Source organism: Lampetra planeri, chromosome 46, assembly GCF_965212315.1.
Source record: "Lampetra planeri chromosome 46, kcLamPlan1.2.h2, whole genome shotgun sequence".
Classification (NCBI taxonomy): domain Eukaryota; kingdom Metazoa; phylum Chordata; class Hyperoartia; order Petromyzontiformes; family Petromyzontidae; genus Lampetra; species Lampetra planeri.
In genome coordinates this window covers 6,901,918-6,917,499 of record NC_136152.1, presented here as the reverse complement: position 1 = coordinate 6,917,499, position 15,582 = coordinate 6,901,918, and the positions used below count along the sequence as shown (strand labels likewise).

Here is a 15,582-nt window from a genome sequence, read left to right as displayed (position 1 = left end):
CGCTCCCCCTTCTATCCCCCCAGGCGTGGCTAGGCCCCGCCTCCGGCCACGCCCTCTCGTGGAACCTTCGAGCAGGTTCCCGGAGCATCTCGGCTAACCCCACCTGTTACCTTTGCCCCAGATACCTCTCCTTCTCCGATTGGTTGTTACTTTAACCGTGCCCGTACCCGTGATTCCCTTTCCCGGCCAGCAGGTGTCACCATGTCATTACACATGAACTCCAAAATTCCATCTTTCTACTACCCGTCGAGGCATATATACGACCAATCCCAACCGCTGCAGCCAATCAGAACGCGGCATTGTTTGTGTTATCGGCGATATCAGTCTCATAAGTAGTGTCAGTGTTGTTACCAGTGTTGGTGTCATCAGTATAGTATATCTCATCAGCTGTGTTGTTGTCATTACCAGTGTTCGTGTGAGCGTCAGCAGCAGTTTTCGGTATGATCAGCAGTATTAGTAGAAGCCAATCGTGTTATGGTCATCAGCAGTGTCACTGTCATCAGAGGTGGGTAGTACCAATGTCAGCTGTGTATCTAATCGATGGGTTTGGTTGTGAAGATTGCTCAACGAATCGGTAAGCTCACCACAATTGGCGCAATAAACATTTCTACACGTGACGACTAGTTTGCTTGTGTCGGGTGGTGGAGGGCTTACAATGGCAGATTTGGTCAGATCGTTACGTGTCCCAACTCATGAATCAATAGCGGAGCAAGGGATCGGTAAATGGGTTTGAAAACGTACGTACAGTGTCCATGTCAAATACCGCACGTTTATTAACCATAGAAATACCGCAGCGGTCGGTAAAGACCCCTGCTGCCTCGCTCGCAAGAGTCGAGCCATTATATGCCCAGTGTCACGGTTTCAAAATATACCAAATTAGAAAAAAAGTAACAACAACCCACAAATGACTCAATTGGGATTACACATGGCAATAACCATCGCTTCCCTAACTGCGAACATTTTGCAGGACCCTCCCGATAAAAGTCAACGGGCCGTAGCAGCAGACACTAACAACACAGAGCTATCGTTGGGGTGGGCAGGAGCCCAGCCAGAAGCCAGCCAGCAAAACTCGAAGCATGCGTGGCTCGCTTATAAAAGTAATGTACTCGAATTGTAAATGTTGTGGGTTTACTCTTCAACACATCGATGTGCTGAACTAGTAACGAATTGGCACATTTTGCTAACATCACAAACCATATTCATTGGTTGTGTCGGGTGGTGGCGGGTTTAACGACACATTGATATTCACGCCCTGTAACCCAAAAAACACCTATATTATAGACCCCTACCGTCTGTTATACGCTGCACGGGGGGTTTTTGTGTATAGGTGCTGCTACTCGCAGCACTTGCCCCTACAGTCTGTTACAGGCTACACGGGGGATCTTTGTGTCGCGAGAGAGAGAGAGACCTCTAGCGGACGTCTTCACCCCCCTCCCACCACCACCCCCTCCCCCCCCACCACCCCCTCCCCCCCCACCACCACCCCCCTCCCACCACCCCCCTCCCCCCCACCACCACCCCCCTCCAACCACCACCCTCACCACCACCACCCCCACCCCCGTCTCGCTTGGCAATCACTCAAACCGGAGATGCGCACCGCTCGCTCGCTCAGCCGTGGGCTGGGCCATGGCCCCCCCACCCCTCCTACATGAAGAGGGCGGCACAGCCGCGCCCAGCCGCGACACCACCACCGTCTTCAGCTGCCCGCGTCTCTTGCTGCACCCCCCGCTGCTGCTGCTGCTTCCGCTGTTGCTTTTCATCGCCGCCACCGCCGCCGCCGTCATCTTGTTGTCCGCGTCCCGACCGATCGATCGCGACATCGTCGTCTCCGCCGGCGGCGGCATGGCGCAGCTGTACGTGACGAGCAAGGTGCGAGCGGGCAAGGTGGTGGTGTTCGTGAAGCGCGGCTGCCCCTTCTGCACCGCGGCCGAGGCGGCGCTGTCCAAGTACCGCTTCCGCAGCGGCGCGCTGGAGGTGCACGACATCGGCGGCGAGCAGGCGGTGGCGCAGATTCAGGATTTCTTCCTTCGCACCACCGGGGAGAGAACGGTAAACGCGCGCACGTGTCGCCGTCGGCGTCATCATCACGAGGATCGTCGTCCTCGTCGTGATGATGATGATGATGTGTCAGGCGGTAGTCGTGATGATGATGATGTGTCAGTCGGCTGTGTCACCCACGTCGGTATTGGGTCTCGTGGGCGGTGGGGTTGACGGCTGCAGTGTCGGTGTCGTCGGCTGTGTCGAATGTCATCGGCAGCGTCCGTGTCACCGGTGGTGTTTAGTGTCCGTGTCGGTGTCAATCGCCAGTGTTGTTCGTCATCGGCATCGTCCGTGTCACGATTCGTTGTCGCTGTCATCAGCAGCGTGTCGGTGTCCTCGACCGCGTTTGGTGGCATCAGCAGCGCCGGCAATGGCAGCGGCATCTGGGTGATTTGTAATTGTCGGAGTTTCGTTTCCCAAACTGCTCGGCTGGTTCGGAGTGGACATTGTCACCCTAAGGCATCACCACTCGAGTAGCGACCACGCCTAGCCATTACGCAATCCCTTATATTCCTTATAGTATCGTTGTCGACTACTTTGTCTGTATATAACCTCGTCTCAGTGGTTCATCTTAAACCTGGGGTGTGAGATTCCCTTTCTGGGGGTGCGAGACGTGGCCAGATTTAATTCAGAAGGTAAAATAATCGGAAACACAAATTAAGCACGGGCACGTAAGCGCACCGACTTTGTTTCATGAAACCCTGTGTGTGTTTATTAACATTGTACATTTACGATTGAGAACCAATGGGGGGTGCAAGGCTGCAGTAAAGGTGAAGAACTCACTGCCTTAGCCTCTGACCAGGTGTACACAAATTAGATCCATGTACTTTAGCATTCTTTGTTTGAGTGGTTCTCGTTAAAGAAATTACGGCGTTTTGTGGATGCCGTTTAAGTAAATTATCCGAACAGCGTTCTTGATTTATTCCAGCTGCAGTTAGGCACTGAGTGATGACTTCATCAGATTATTATTATCAGCAGCAGCAGTGTTAATCAGGGCTGTCATTATCAGTAGCATCATCATCACGTATGCACCACCATGCAAAACAGGTGTTATAGGCTTTGCTGTGGTTGGCAACAGACGGCGGTGCACAACAACAAGGGGAGGCCTGTCATCCAGCAGTGGATTGACAAAGGGGTGTAAATGTACATCGTCATTCTCTACATCGCGTGCTGCTCCAAATTCTTAACATCATCAGGAGCGTCGTCAGCAAGCATGGCATGTTGCGTTTTTCGGATGATCATCGTTCAGGGCATTGTCATCATCCTCAGAAGCAGCTGCAACATGAGGTTTTATCGCGATTATCCATTGTCATTAGCTCTGTTGGATATCACCAGTAACCTTATCTGTGTGCATCATTATCCACGTCAGCGTTTCCATTGGCATGGCGTGCTCTCAATGGAAGTGTAATTTCCTCCTTCCTTCTGGATAATTGCATTGTCACCGGAAAATCACCACCTCAAACTCAGTCATTCAACTAAAAACTAAACATTTTTATTTTATTTTACAAGGTAAGGCCTACTAAGCGATATAGCTTCAGAAGCGACCTGGATATCACAAGTGATAGCTGAACGGGGAGTGGCTTCTCACGTGAAATTGTATAACAGCCAAATACTCTGAACGCGTGTCGATTCTAAATGTGGAGAGAGAAACCGGAGTACCGGGAGAAAAATCCAAGCGACCACGTGCGCACAGACACGCAAACTCCAAATATACAGCAGGCGTCAGGGTCGGGATCGGGATCGAACCCACGACCTCCTGTATACCAGGCGAGGTAGTTAACATCTCGCCACTGTTGCGCCATTAAACATCTCAATCATGACACGTCTGCAGACCTGTACCATCCAGAACATGTAGATTTCTCAAATCCATTGATTGACACAGGGGCTTATGTTTTCCATACTTAACGTAGTCTGTATCTTTAACAGTGTAAGCTTATCTTGTGTACGGCAGCCGTCTTGGCCAGATTGAGGGCCTCTGCACTCCCTCGGGATTTTCGGCACATTTCACCAGGCGGGGGGAGCATAGACGGAACATAGTAGGGTACAACAATGGATGCTGTTTCACTCTTCCCTTGCCGATAACGTTGCCCCGGTAGCCGCCTGCAACACGTGGTTTAATTAAAATGAATTATCCGTACAATTGGTTCAAAGAAGTTAGGAAGAAGTGTACATGTCGATCGCCTGAGCTTTGACCATTTCACTTCTGCTTCCTCGCCAACTCTAGCCCTCCCCCCGAATCCCCATTCCCTTATCTTCACGTTAAGATAACAGTGTTGACTGGGTGGAGCGGGTGGCACAGAGCAATACTTTACAATCCTGCCTGACAATTTCGATTCCTGCTCACGGCCAACATGGGTGGCGAGTGATAATTATCTGAACTTGATCTGTCACCCCCCCCCACGCCCTCTTCCACCGACCAGAACTAGCCAGCGTGGTGAAGTATGGTCAAGCATCCCCCATGAATCAACGTGGCCTTCATCCAGCAGTGGATTGAAGGGGCTGTAAATCATTTTCGTGAATGTCTACTCGTCATATTTGTCTTTGATTTGGAATACTATCTCACGGAATGTTATCGGCGCGGAGTTTTCATGTCACTGCCTTCACTTCGATCGCGGCCGAACGCTCGTGCAATTTCCTGTTGCTGTGTCGCATCCCACCATGCACAACCCGTTTGTCACTCCACTGCTGGATGGAGGGTCACTCCCACACCGCGCAAGTCATGGGCGGTTGGATTTGTCCATACGCCTGGTGTCATTGACCGTGGTATATGCAATGGATTATAGGGTATCAATCGGTCAGTCAGTCTTTATTTTACGTGACAATATCGGTGCAGCGAGGGCATCGGGCAACAACAGGAATGAGACGAGAAACTCGGCGGCTGTCACCGACTTGAGCGAAAGTAAAATTGCAAAATAAATTGCAAAAGGTGCGCAAACGAATCGAATGAGAAAATTAAACCGTACATCCAAAAAAAAGCACATGAAAAGTCAAGTTTTGCTTCAATTCATATGATTTTATGGCAAGTCTGATGTAGATGTGGCTTGCACACACCACGGATACAGTGTTGTGTAACATGACTGTGATGTTACATGAGGGGGGAAATGATGGCGTTGTTTTTTTAAAAGAAAGACTGCACCACTGGCTGCCCATGACCTTTGCTGAATGGTTCGTATTCGTAACACAAACGGGCCACCCGCTTCGCTGCCAGCAGAGAAACATGAAGCCACGTATTGGGTTTACTCGCTGAATCATCAGCTTTGTAACCACAAACGCTCATTTAATGGACATTTCCAGCCGTTGTGTCGTTTCTATCTCCCGACTGGCTAACTCGTGGGCACTGTACTGTACTACAAACAAACTTCCACTTGTGTGTGTATGTCTATATATGGGTGCTCCTCTGACGACACCAACCCACACTGACCAGCGTGGTGAAGTATGGTCATAACCTCAAACTGTAACACGTGACTCAATTGAATAAGTTGCCCAACTCAACTTATGTATATTACTGAAACTCTCACTGGTTACTTTGTGTTAGAGGCGTTTGCCTGGTTTGTTTTACAACGGCAAGCATTGCGTGTGTATGTGTGTGCTCAGTGACACTCTAGCAACCTTTATTTCCCGGTAGTCATGTCCATAAGAAACATAGCAACATACTTGTTCATATGGAGATAACAGAATGTTTATTGGCACACAATCCGCTTTTTGTTTGTGGTATACTGGAGGTCGTGGGTCTGATCTCGACCCTGAAGCCCGTATATTTTACGTTTGCGTGTTCTCCCCGTGAATTTTTCTCCCGGGTCCTCCGGTTATTCCATCTACATTTAGAAACATGCGTTCAGAGTATTCGGCTGGTGTCCATTTCCACGCGATAATCAGCTTCGTTGAGCTGTCATTTGTGGCCAGGACGCTGCTGAAAAAGAGCAATATAGCTCAGTGGGCCTTACCTGGTAAAATAAAAAAATATATAGTTTTAGTGTACTCACGACCCATCTATGACGAATTCACCAACAACTCAACACTTTCGCTTGTAACACTGCCCTACTTTATGGATGTTGAACCTCTTTCCCGCCGTACGTAGCCAACCGTGCTAATCGGAGGTTCGTGGGAAGGACAAACCAATTACTCACTCACCCACTCATTGACTCGCTCACTCGCTCACCCACCTACTTACCCACCCACGCAATGTATGTACGTATGTTGAACTTATTTCGCACCGTACGTAGTAGCCAACCGTGCTAATCAAATGTTCGGGGGAAGGACCACAAACAAACTAAACGCAAAAACGGTTCTTAAATAAATTAGTTTTAAATGTATCGTGGTTCATTTGTGGCAAGTACTTTGTGTGTAATGTGTGCGACCTTTATAATGTATTTGTTCGACAACATATTAGCCACCTAGTTTGAATGTACTCTAACCAGAATCAAAGTACCATTATAATATCCAAGGCAAATTTATGCACTATTAGCAAAGGACCATTTCCTGAAACGTCGTCTATTTTATGTTTTTCCTTCTAAGGCCACAGTGTCATTGTTGAATGGGTCCCCTGGTGTAGTAGGCAGTCACTTGACTAGGTGCATTCGTGGGACATGACATTTATGGGAATGAGCATTTGGTCAGTTTTATTGACCTAGGTCAAGGGTTGCAAATCGCACTCCGTTCAAATTGAACGCTGTACACTCAGTCGCATAACGAGCGTGGGGCAGGCAGGGGGTGCCTTGCCCCCCCCCCGCCGGCGCCAAAGCTACGAGTTGGGGCCCCCTTGATAACCTCAAGATATATCATGGAACCTTTTTGCCAATATCAAAATATGAAAAAATTAGAAAAAAACAAGAATTAGATTTCCCCTTTCTGGCAACAAAACAGGTGTTAAGATGTTCAAACACCAAATGGATACATTTAGCAAGGAATCAAGTCTGCATTAACCACACGTACTCGTAATATGTTTTAACAACAGATATGCTTTCAACAACAGTGTAAAAAACCAAAAACTTATTTAAAACGGCGGTTTCATTTTTTTTAATGAAAATGTTTTACATGGAACTCCCGCTTCTGGGATATTTATTTCACTGGATACGCGTCAAGTACATTGCAAAGAGGCACTACTACGGAGCTGTAGTCGCCGCATTTTGTGAAGACGGAGCGCCCCTACAGCGTTACATGTTCGAGACCGTGAGTGTAACGATGATGTGATTAGGCAAGAGAAGCCGCGATAGATGACACTATGAAACACAATTTTTGTTCCTGGGTACTAAGTGTTATTTTTTAAATTGCTTATGCCTAAAAAGTACAGAAAATGGCTATTTTTCCCAACAAACTTTGCTTTTGTGACCAGCACTTTATGTGAAGGAATGACAATTGCACACGTTTTCTCATTGAAAATAGGTAAATTTCTAAAATCACTGTCCTGGTCACAAAAGCAAAGTTTGTGGGAAATAATAGCCATTTTTCTGTACTTTGGAGGCATAAGCAATTAGGAAATAACACTTACTACCCAGGAATATTTTTTTTGTTACACAGTGTAATAACCTTGGTGTGACTTTACGAGACAAAACAAATATTAGGGCCCCACCTGATCGACTTCCGCACCTCCTGAGCTGATAATGTCGTTGCTACGCCACTGTACACTTCCCTGTTCCCTTACTGTCACAAGACTCTGTTCGACAATAATTACGCGAGTATCCATACAAGTTTTTGGGTTCCATCGCGGTGGAAACCCAAAAACCTATTTTGGAATAATATTGGTCGCGACAGCCTCCGTGTTCAAATAATTTCGCGAGTACATTCCGAAACGGTCAGACGCACATGGTGAAGAACGATCGACAGACGAAGCTGCTTTTGCATTCACAGACTGACGCAATGAAGTTGTATAAAAACCCACATGTACCGTATAGTGGTGAGGCCAGAGGGATTGGTGGCACCACGCAACTCCACAAATAGCGACAGATCAGATTCTACATGGGCGCGTCACATTCTTGTCTGCCACTTGGAGGTGCTGTGTGGACCTGTCACGTTAAACGAACCGGCTTGTGGACTCTGGGACGGGGACAATCGTGTGACGCAGGCCAGGCAACAGGTTAGTGTAGAATGAATGCGCGCACCCTCCCTTGGTAAATTATGGAATGTTTAAATTACGTTTAAGATATTTTGTGGTTTTACTTTTGTTCCGTTACGTGATTACTACGTGGGTTGGTGCAACGTTTGTATTTTTTTTTACATTGGATCTCATAAATTGAGTGGGAGGTAAATACTTCTTGTTAAACGCAGCACTCTGTTGGCCTGTTAACACTATAATATTTCTAAACAGGTTGCAACATCGTCTCGTTCAATTGAAACCAAAAAATATCTTCCACGGGCTTACTCATTCACTCGGAAAGAATTCGCCAGTCTTCTGGCGTTTCTTGTCAAGAAACAACTGGCACTGCTTAACAAACACATTCCTGCGGAGGGAGCTGGTAGGAACGTTGGGTTGCTCGGTCAGTGGCCAGGGTCAACAGCGGCGTGGTGTATTCCACAAATATGGCCGACTGTGATGGCGGGCACAGGCCGGCGTGAGTAAGTTAAATATTGAGTTTTATAAGGGCACCACGGGGTGACCAGCCCCTCCCCACCCCCCACCTAGCCCCACCCTCTCCACCCAGCCCCTCCCCACCCAGCCGTCCCATTTTTGGATGCACGACGGACGGACACAATAATCCCCTGTGGGCTGGTGGAACCAGGTGGTTCCTACCAGTAAAAATTACGCGGTTCAGTTATTTTGAGATCCAGTACAGCGTTGGAGCATGACTCAGGAGCCTAGTGCATAGAATGTTGCTTGCTCTACCCTGTGAGTGCATAGCGTCTGCTCGTGCTCACGTTACGGTTGGGCTGTTTGCGGGTGTGCGCTCGTGTGAGCATTGATGCATGGGGCTCTGTGTCAAGAGCACTCGGGAGATAAAGTGCTTCTTGCCCTGCACTGTTGAACAAAGTGTCGGTGGAATGTTTGCAATTCCTTCAAAGTTAAAGTTGACTTCGTGGCGTTGGAACTGTTGAGTCTCGGTGATCTAGAATGGGTGCTTTTTACACGCTTTTATTTCACTCACTCTGTCTGTTGTTGTTCTTGTCGTCGTTGTTGTATCCTCAAATCTTGTAACTCTATTTTAACCCACTTCCCAATGTGGTATCGACTGCAAACTTGGTATACTTATGTCATACTGATGACAATACTATATTCTATCATAAAAAAACATATTTTTAAACATCCTTTTTATATGTTATGTTTCGGCTGGGTCTAATTGTCCACGGTCAACTGAAGTTGGCTGAAATTGCCATTTCATAAAAGCGTGTTTTAAAAAAAGTTTTAAACTTTTATTATTATTATTAATATGATTGTTTAATTGCAGTGGCTAACTACCCAGTATCCATAGCAACAATATTGGGTATTTTTTGCAATGTGGTTGGAACCGTTGGCCCGACGTTCCATGTTTACGGTTTTTCCCCTCCGCATTGAGAATCAACGTCACGCGTTTGGAGTATTTGGCCACTGCTATACATTTCCACACGATGAGCCACTTCGCTGAGCTATAAAAAAAATTTAGTTTCAGTTTAGTACTGGCTCTGTTAAGTGTGCCACTTTGGAGTGTTATAGTACACCGTTTTACACAGCAAGACTTACTCAATGGGTTGTTGCTGCTTCAAATGAGATCAAGTTCAAGTTCATTTATTAGGTATGGCCCTGTGAGCCATTCGGCTCTTGAATCGGGTGCAACCGCAACAAAAAACAAAAACATGAACAAAAAACATCTTAAAGTGAATATGTGACTAAGTGCAAACAGAAAATCCAAGAAAAGACAGCAAAATATTGCAGAAAAAAAATCACTGTACACCAACGCTGTGTGCAAAAATCCCAGTGGGATGCAAGTCAAACAACCAACAACAACCACAAGACAGCTTAGATTAAGGCCATCAGTCTAACTCTGTACTACAACAAACAAACATGGCTAAACCAATACACTTTTCGAAATCACCAAAATAAAGCCATGAAAGCAATGGAACAGCTACATTTGGGCAGGATTACCCCACAGGCCCTCCTTTAGGCCTCTCCATGCCACGGTGTGCACTGGTGTAACCCAGTGGATGAATTGGATTTCTGATTGCAAGGGGTGGGGGCAGGTGTTTCAAGTTGAGAAGGTTAATCGGGATTAACCCACTGGCACTCCTGTAGGCCTCTCTATTCCACGGTGAAGTAACATCTCTGAGCTACGGTGGCGTGGCCGTCAAGAACACTTTGTCTTTGAATTTCGTACCGTACGTAGCCAACCGTGCTAATTGGAGGTGCGGGGGGAAAGGACAACAATCTAAACACAAAAAACAGTTCCAAAGAAATTAGTTTTCAATCTAGATTTAAAAGTGTATAACTCCAGCGGCTTCCTAATGTCAGAAGAGCGTTCCAGACGGCCGCAGAAGCGCATCTGAAAGTGCGCGATGCGGCGACCTCTTTGTTCGAGAGCGAGCCAAAAGCCACTGCGAGAGAAAATGTTTAATGACTTCATAATGTTTTTTTTTGCAATGTCATACAGTACATACACAGGCTCTTCTCTCCTGTTTGCCTTAGGGCCCCTCGTAACCTTAATCCGGCCCTGGCCGCAATGCGTCGCATCTGACCAACCCTGGAATGAACGCCTGTGCCCCGCAGGTGCCGCGCGTGTACATCGGGGAGAAGTGCATCGGCGGCGGCTCGGACACGGAGGCGTTGGAGCGCAGCGGCCTGCTGGAGGGCATGCTGCAGGAAATAGGCGTCCTGCAATGAAGGGCGCAGCACGGGTGTGTGAGCAGCACGTGTGGGAGCAAGCACGGGTGGGAGCAGCACGGGTGTGTGAGCAGCACGGGTGTGTGAGCAGCACGGGTGTGTGAGCAGCACGGGTGTGTGAGCAGCACGGGTGTGTGAGCAGCACGGGTGTGTGAGCAGCACGGGTGTGTGAGCAGCACGGGTGTGTGAGCAGCACGGGTGTGTGAGCAGCACGGGTGTGTGAGCAGCACGGGTGTGTGAGCAGCACGGGTGTGTGAGCAGCACGGGTGTGTGAGCAGCACGGGTGTGTGAGCAGCACGGGTGTGTGAGCAGCACGGGTGTGTGAGCAGCACGGGTGTGTGAGCAGCACGTGTGGGAGCAAGCACGGGTGGGAGCAGCACGGGTGTGTGAGCAGCACGGGTGTGTGAGCAGCACGGGTGTGTGAGCAGCACGGGTGTGTGAGCAGCACGGGTGTGTGAGCAGCACGGGTGGGAGCAAGCACGGGTGCTGTGCTCGCGCAACACGGGTCCTGTCACGCCAGGTGGCAGCAACGTGCGGTGACAGCACGGAGGTGTTGTCATCACCACCGTGGTGTAAAATTGCAGCGCAGTGAAACGCCCCTTAGCCACATTAATGTGCGGAGTGGTATCGTGTGGAGGGGTGCCTTTGGCAGATAATGTTATCCATGCCTGTGTCCAGGCAAATAACTCGTGGTAGTCCCCGCAATTATTGGTGATTAGATAATCGGTTGGATTATCGCCGTTTTTGGTAGAGGGGGGTTGGGATTTTTCCATCGATAAACACAGAAACATGGATTAATTGTCCACCTGAATTATTTTATCAAAAAAAAAAAGTTATGATTTTAGCGCTGTGAAACCACTTCCAGTTTACCCCTTAGCTGCATATCCACGTTTATTTTGAAGAATGCATCCCAGAATAATGGGCAGTGTCCATCGATTGATTGGGGACTCTGATAAATGGGAGTAGCAGATAAGAGGGCAGCAAGCAAATACAATAGTTCAACTTCTGTTACATCTTGGGGAAACCTCGTAGCCTTATTTCCAGGTGGCAAAGCATTTGATTGAGTCCGTATGGCAGCGGTCTGTTGGCGAACTAATTTTGATAACTGTTTTGTCGTTTGTGCCTTTTGTGTTCGTGCCATTTCTTAATTTGTTTACAAATTTTTTTTATTTTGCTTGGTAGTTGTAGGGGTTTTCATTTTCTAGGTTTGTGTGTGTGTTGGCCTTTTTTCTCACCATACATAGCCAACCGCGCACATGGGATTTCCTCCTTGTACAGTTTTGTGGGATGCTGTTGGCAGATGCTAAAAAATTTTATGTATTATTATTACATGCCCTCTGTCCAGGGGTCTTGGACGTTCGCTGCGGATGTTTGAGTCTACCAGCATCCGCTGCTGTCGCCCTGAGAAGGTGGTGGAACGGAAGAGAGGAGCTACAACTTTGGAAACTTGGGAAACACCGCGCGTTCACTCCCGTTGTGCCTCTTACTACGTGTGCCTCTTACTACGTGGGACTCCTGCTACTCGCGCGCGGCTGTGCTGCTGTACGGCTCTCCGGTGCGTTTTCTCGTCATACCGGGTGTTGTTTCGCCACGACGTCCGACGTTCCACCGCATGTGCCTAGGTGGGAGCTTGCAACGTGCGGAGCGAGATGTCCCAACGTTGCCCAGCACTGTGGAGCGAAACGTCGGACGATATGCTGAATGACTTGTGAGCAACAACTCCGAACACAACATCGGAGGCCCCTTGCAATTATTTTGGCGCGCAAGCTCAAATTAGTTGGGAGGTTGAAACCGCGGTAGTTTTGTCGGATTTACACAACGTAGTGTCTCACAAGAAAATTCCTGGCATAATAACAGTGATTCAGTTTTCAAATGAAAGTCACTTTTTTCACTCGCGAAACATGCAACAGGTCATACGAGTAAAATCAATTGTTATCTGTTCTTGCAAATTGTACAAACGTTTTTGCGTTCGGCTTAAACACAATTTGACACTACGGGCGGGACATCTGAGACGCGACAGACGAGACGGTGCGAGTGAGACAACGGTGCGAGTGAGACAACGGGGCAAGTGAGATGGCACAACAAATGATAGACATGACAAAATGGCCGCAACCAAGGCAGACGGTGCAAATGAGAGGGTACGAAAGAAACAATGTTTTTATCCAACTTTGTTTTAAACCGCGATGGTGTGACTCATGACAAAATCGCCCCTGTGATTGAAATGAAAACAAAATATCCCATGAATTACTGGGGTATGAGTCATTGTATCCCTGAAGAATTGCGGTTTGTTTCTGCTTTCTACCACTGCCTTCATACATTGCCTTAGAGCAGAGGAACTCCTGCTTCTGGCCTTGGCTGCCCAAAACAAAACGGATGCTAACCGGTGCAAAAGAGGTGGTAACAGGCAAGGGTTGGATGGTGTGGAAGGGGACGGGTGGAGTTTGCAGGAACTAAATTTCAGTGAAAGAATAAAAAAACATCGGGGAGTCGTAAAGCACAACCCGCGAAAACACTCAGTTTCCCTTGTTCTGCTTGGTCGTAGTAGATGATGCATTCCAAGAACGGTGCGCACAAAGCGAAACCGCACGAGACAGCCGCCTGCCGGGTGGCGCGTACGATAGACGCACGCTGTCCTACGTCCGACCGCACAGCCGCATCTGAGTAAATTAAAACCGCAAAATGTAGCGAATTGTGGGTAGAAATAGGTTAGCCGCGCATAATACAACGTAACATCGCGCAAAACGAACCCACGTAGAGCAATGCGCGTGTCGTCAACCCTCCTGCACTCCAATTAATAAGGTTGTCACGCGGTTACCGCATCATTGGGCGTGCAAGGCACTTGGCGAGCATCTGGTGATGGGTGGGTTTGAACAAATTATCTTTTCTTCAATCTAAAAAGGTTATCTCAACAGTTGTATCTGACTACGTGTGTCAACGTGAATTTTATTATTTTAATTGGCCCTGTTCACGTCATTTCAAATTGTCTTACATGAAAAAAGATGTTGCTTTTGAAAATAAAAAAGGTAGCTTCATCATTATTGAATGTTTACATTTAACATCCGGTACTTCAATGAATTAACGCGTTGGGTATTTTTTTGTCTTGTTATTTTTTTTAATGCGGTGTGATTGGATTGTTAGTGTTAAGCCCAATGTGTGTCCAATGATGCAGGGAATTAAATTACACATTATTTAAAGTTCAGATGTACCATGTGCACTGTCATCATTATCGTCATCAGCCATGATCAGTCAATTGCTGGATGAAGACCTCACCCAAACCGTCGCTATCTCTCGTGATCCTACGTTGTAATGTTCCATAACAGCACCCATATATAAGCCGATTTCATTGCTCCATCTCTTCTATGGACGTACCCTTAGACGCTTTCCTTTTCTGCCGGCCATGATCATTCTCCTTCCAGAGACCTCAACTTCCAAGACTCCTAGTATGTATTGCACTGTATTGACCAATAACTGCATGTATGCAATGTTTAAGCAACAAATTCTGCATAAAGGAATTATAGGACGAACAGAAATGGTCTGTCGCATCAATTGCTGCTGTGATGTAAATCGTCGATTGTTTAACGGAACCTCCAACGTGGTCCAAATGTCTTGTGATACCAAATTAATTGACCCCCAAATTTTGTGTCACGTTTGCATATTCGATTTAAAGCTTTCGTGACTGCAGGGATTCATCTTCTTGGTTCTTTCGGTAAAGTCACGTAGAAGGAAAATAATAAAATAATAAAAATAAAACATAATAAAATAATTCTCACGACGTTTCGGCCACAACGCAAGCAGCCGTCTTCAGGTGGAGAACAGGTCTGTCAGACTGTCTACTTGACAGACCTGTTCTCCACCTGAAGACGGCTGCTTGCGTTGTGGCCGAAACGTCGTGAGAATTATTTTATTATGTTTTATTTTTATTATTTTATTATTTTCCTTCTACGTGACTTTACCGAAAGAACCAAGAAGAGGGGTTTGCATATTCATTTATGTTTTAAAATGTCTGTTTTAAATAAATCTTTGTTTTAAAAAATAAAATAAAGTTTTATATCATTAATTTGGGGGTCACAAGACATCTGGACCACCATGTACCGCACTCGTAACAAGGGCGTAGCTTTTGTTTCCCGTTGCATCGTAAAGTTCTCCGATGTATTTTCTGCTCCTATCACATGTTGTTCGGCACGAAATCTGAAGCTGCCAGCACGTGGAGCGAAACGTCGGACACCACGGCAAACAAAAATACGCGCGCGAATAAGCCCCCCCCCCCCCCCCCCCGAATAAAAACTATTGACGATCACGCGCTCTGTGTGACGAATTCAAGGTTGTTGCCACGACGTTCCTGTGGGTAAACCCTGCCCAGGTTGTTGCCACGATGTGGCCACAATCTGGGCAGGGTTTACCCATAGGAACCGCTTTAGGGTCCCTCCATTCCACGGCGTACACTGATGTAACCCAGTGGATGAATTGGATTTCTGATGGGAAGATAATGATTCAAGCAGCGGTGATGGAATCCAGCGAGATCCAACTCTACTCTGAATCCCAGTCTCTAACGGCACAGGCTTAATAAATAATATGTTTAGAGTGCGCCTGCCTCCCGTGCGGTACATCGAAAAGACGCCAAAGCTAAGCGGCATTGGAGATAAATTGCTCGGTCGCGAAGTGATTGCAGGTCACATACGACGTTCAACATCAATACCGTATCAACACTACACAAGCAGTGAAGGAGCAAGTGTATTTGTGATGATCCAGAATCTTAT

At 47.3% G+C, this 15,582-nt stretch overlaps 1 protein-coding gene across 1 annotated transcript; it reads left to right on the top strand.

Moving 5' to 3' along the window:
- The first annotated feature begins 1,561 nt into the window (after positions 1–1,561).
- LOC144733363 (glutaredoxin-1-like) lies at positions 1,562–14,355 on the top strand. The gene is made up of 3 exons (XM_078615236.1): positions 1,562–2,049; positions 10,712–10,839; positions 12,171–14,355. Exons 1-2 carry the CDS (start codon positions 1,627–1,629, stop codon positions 10,823–10,825), a joined length of 537 nt encoding a protein of 178 aa, XP_078471362.1. The 5' UTR covers positions 1,562–1,626; the 3' UTR covers positions 10,826–10,839; positions 12,171–14,355.
- The last annotated feature ends 1,227 nt before the right edge of the window (positions 14,356–15,582 follow it).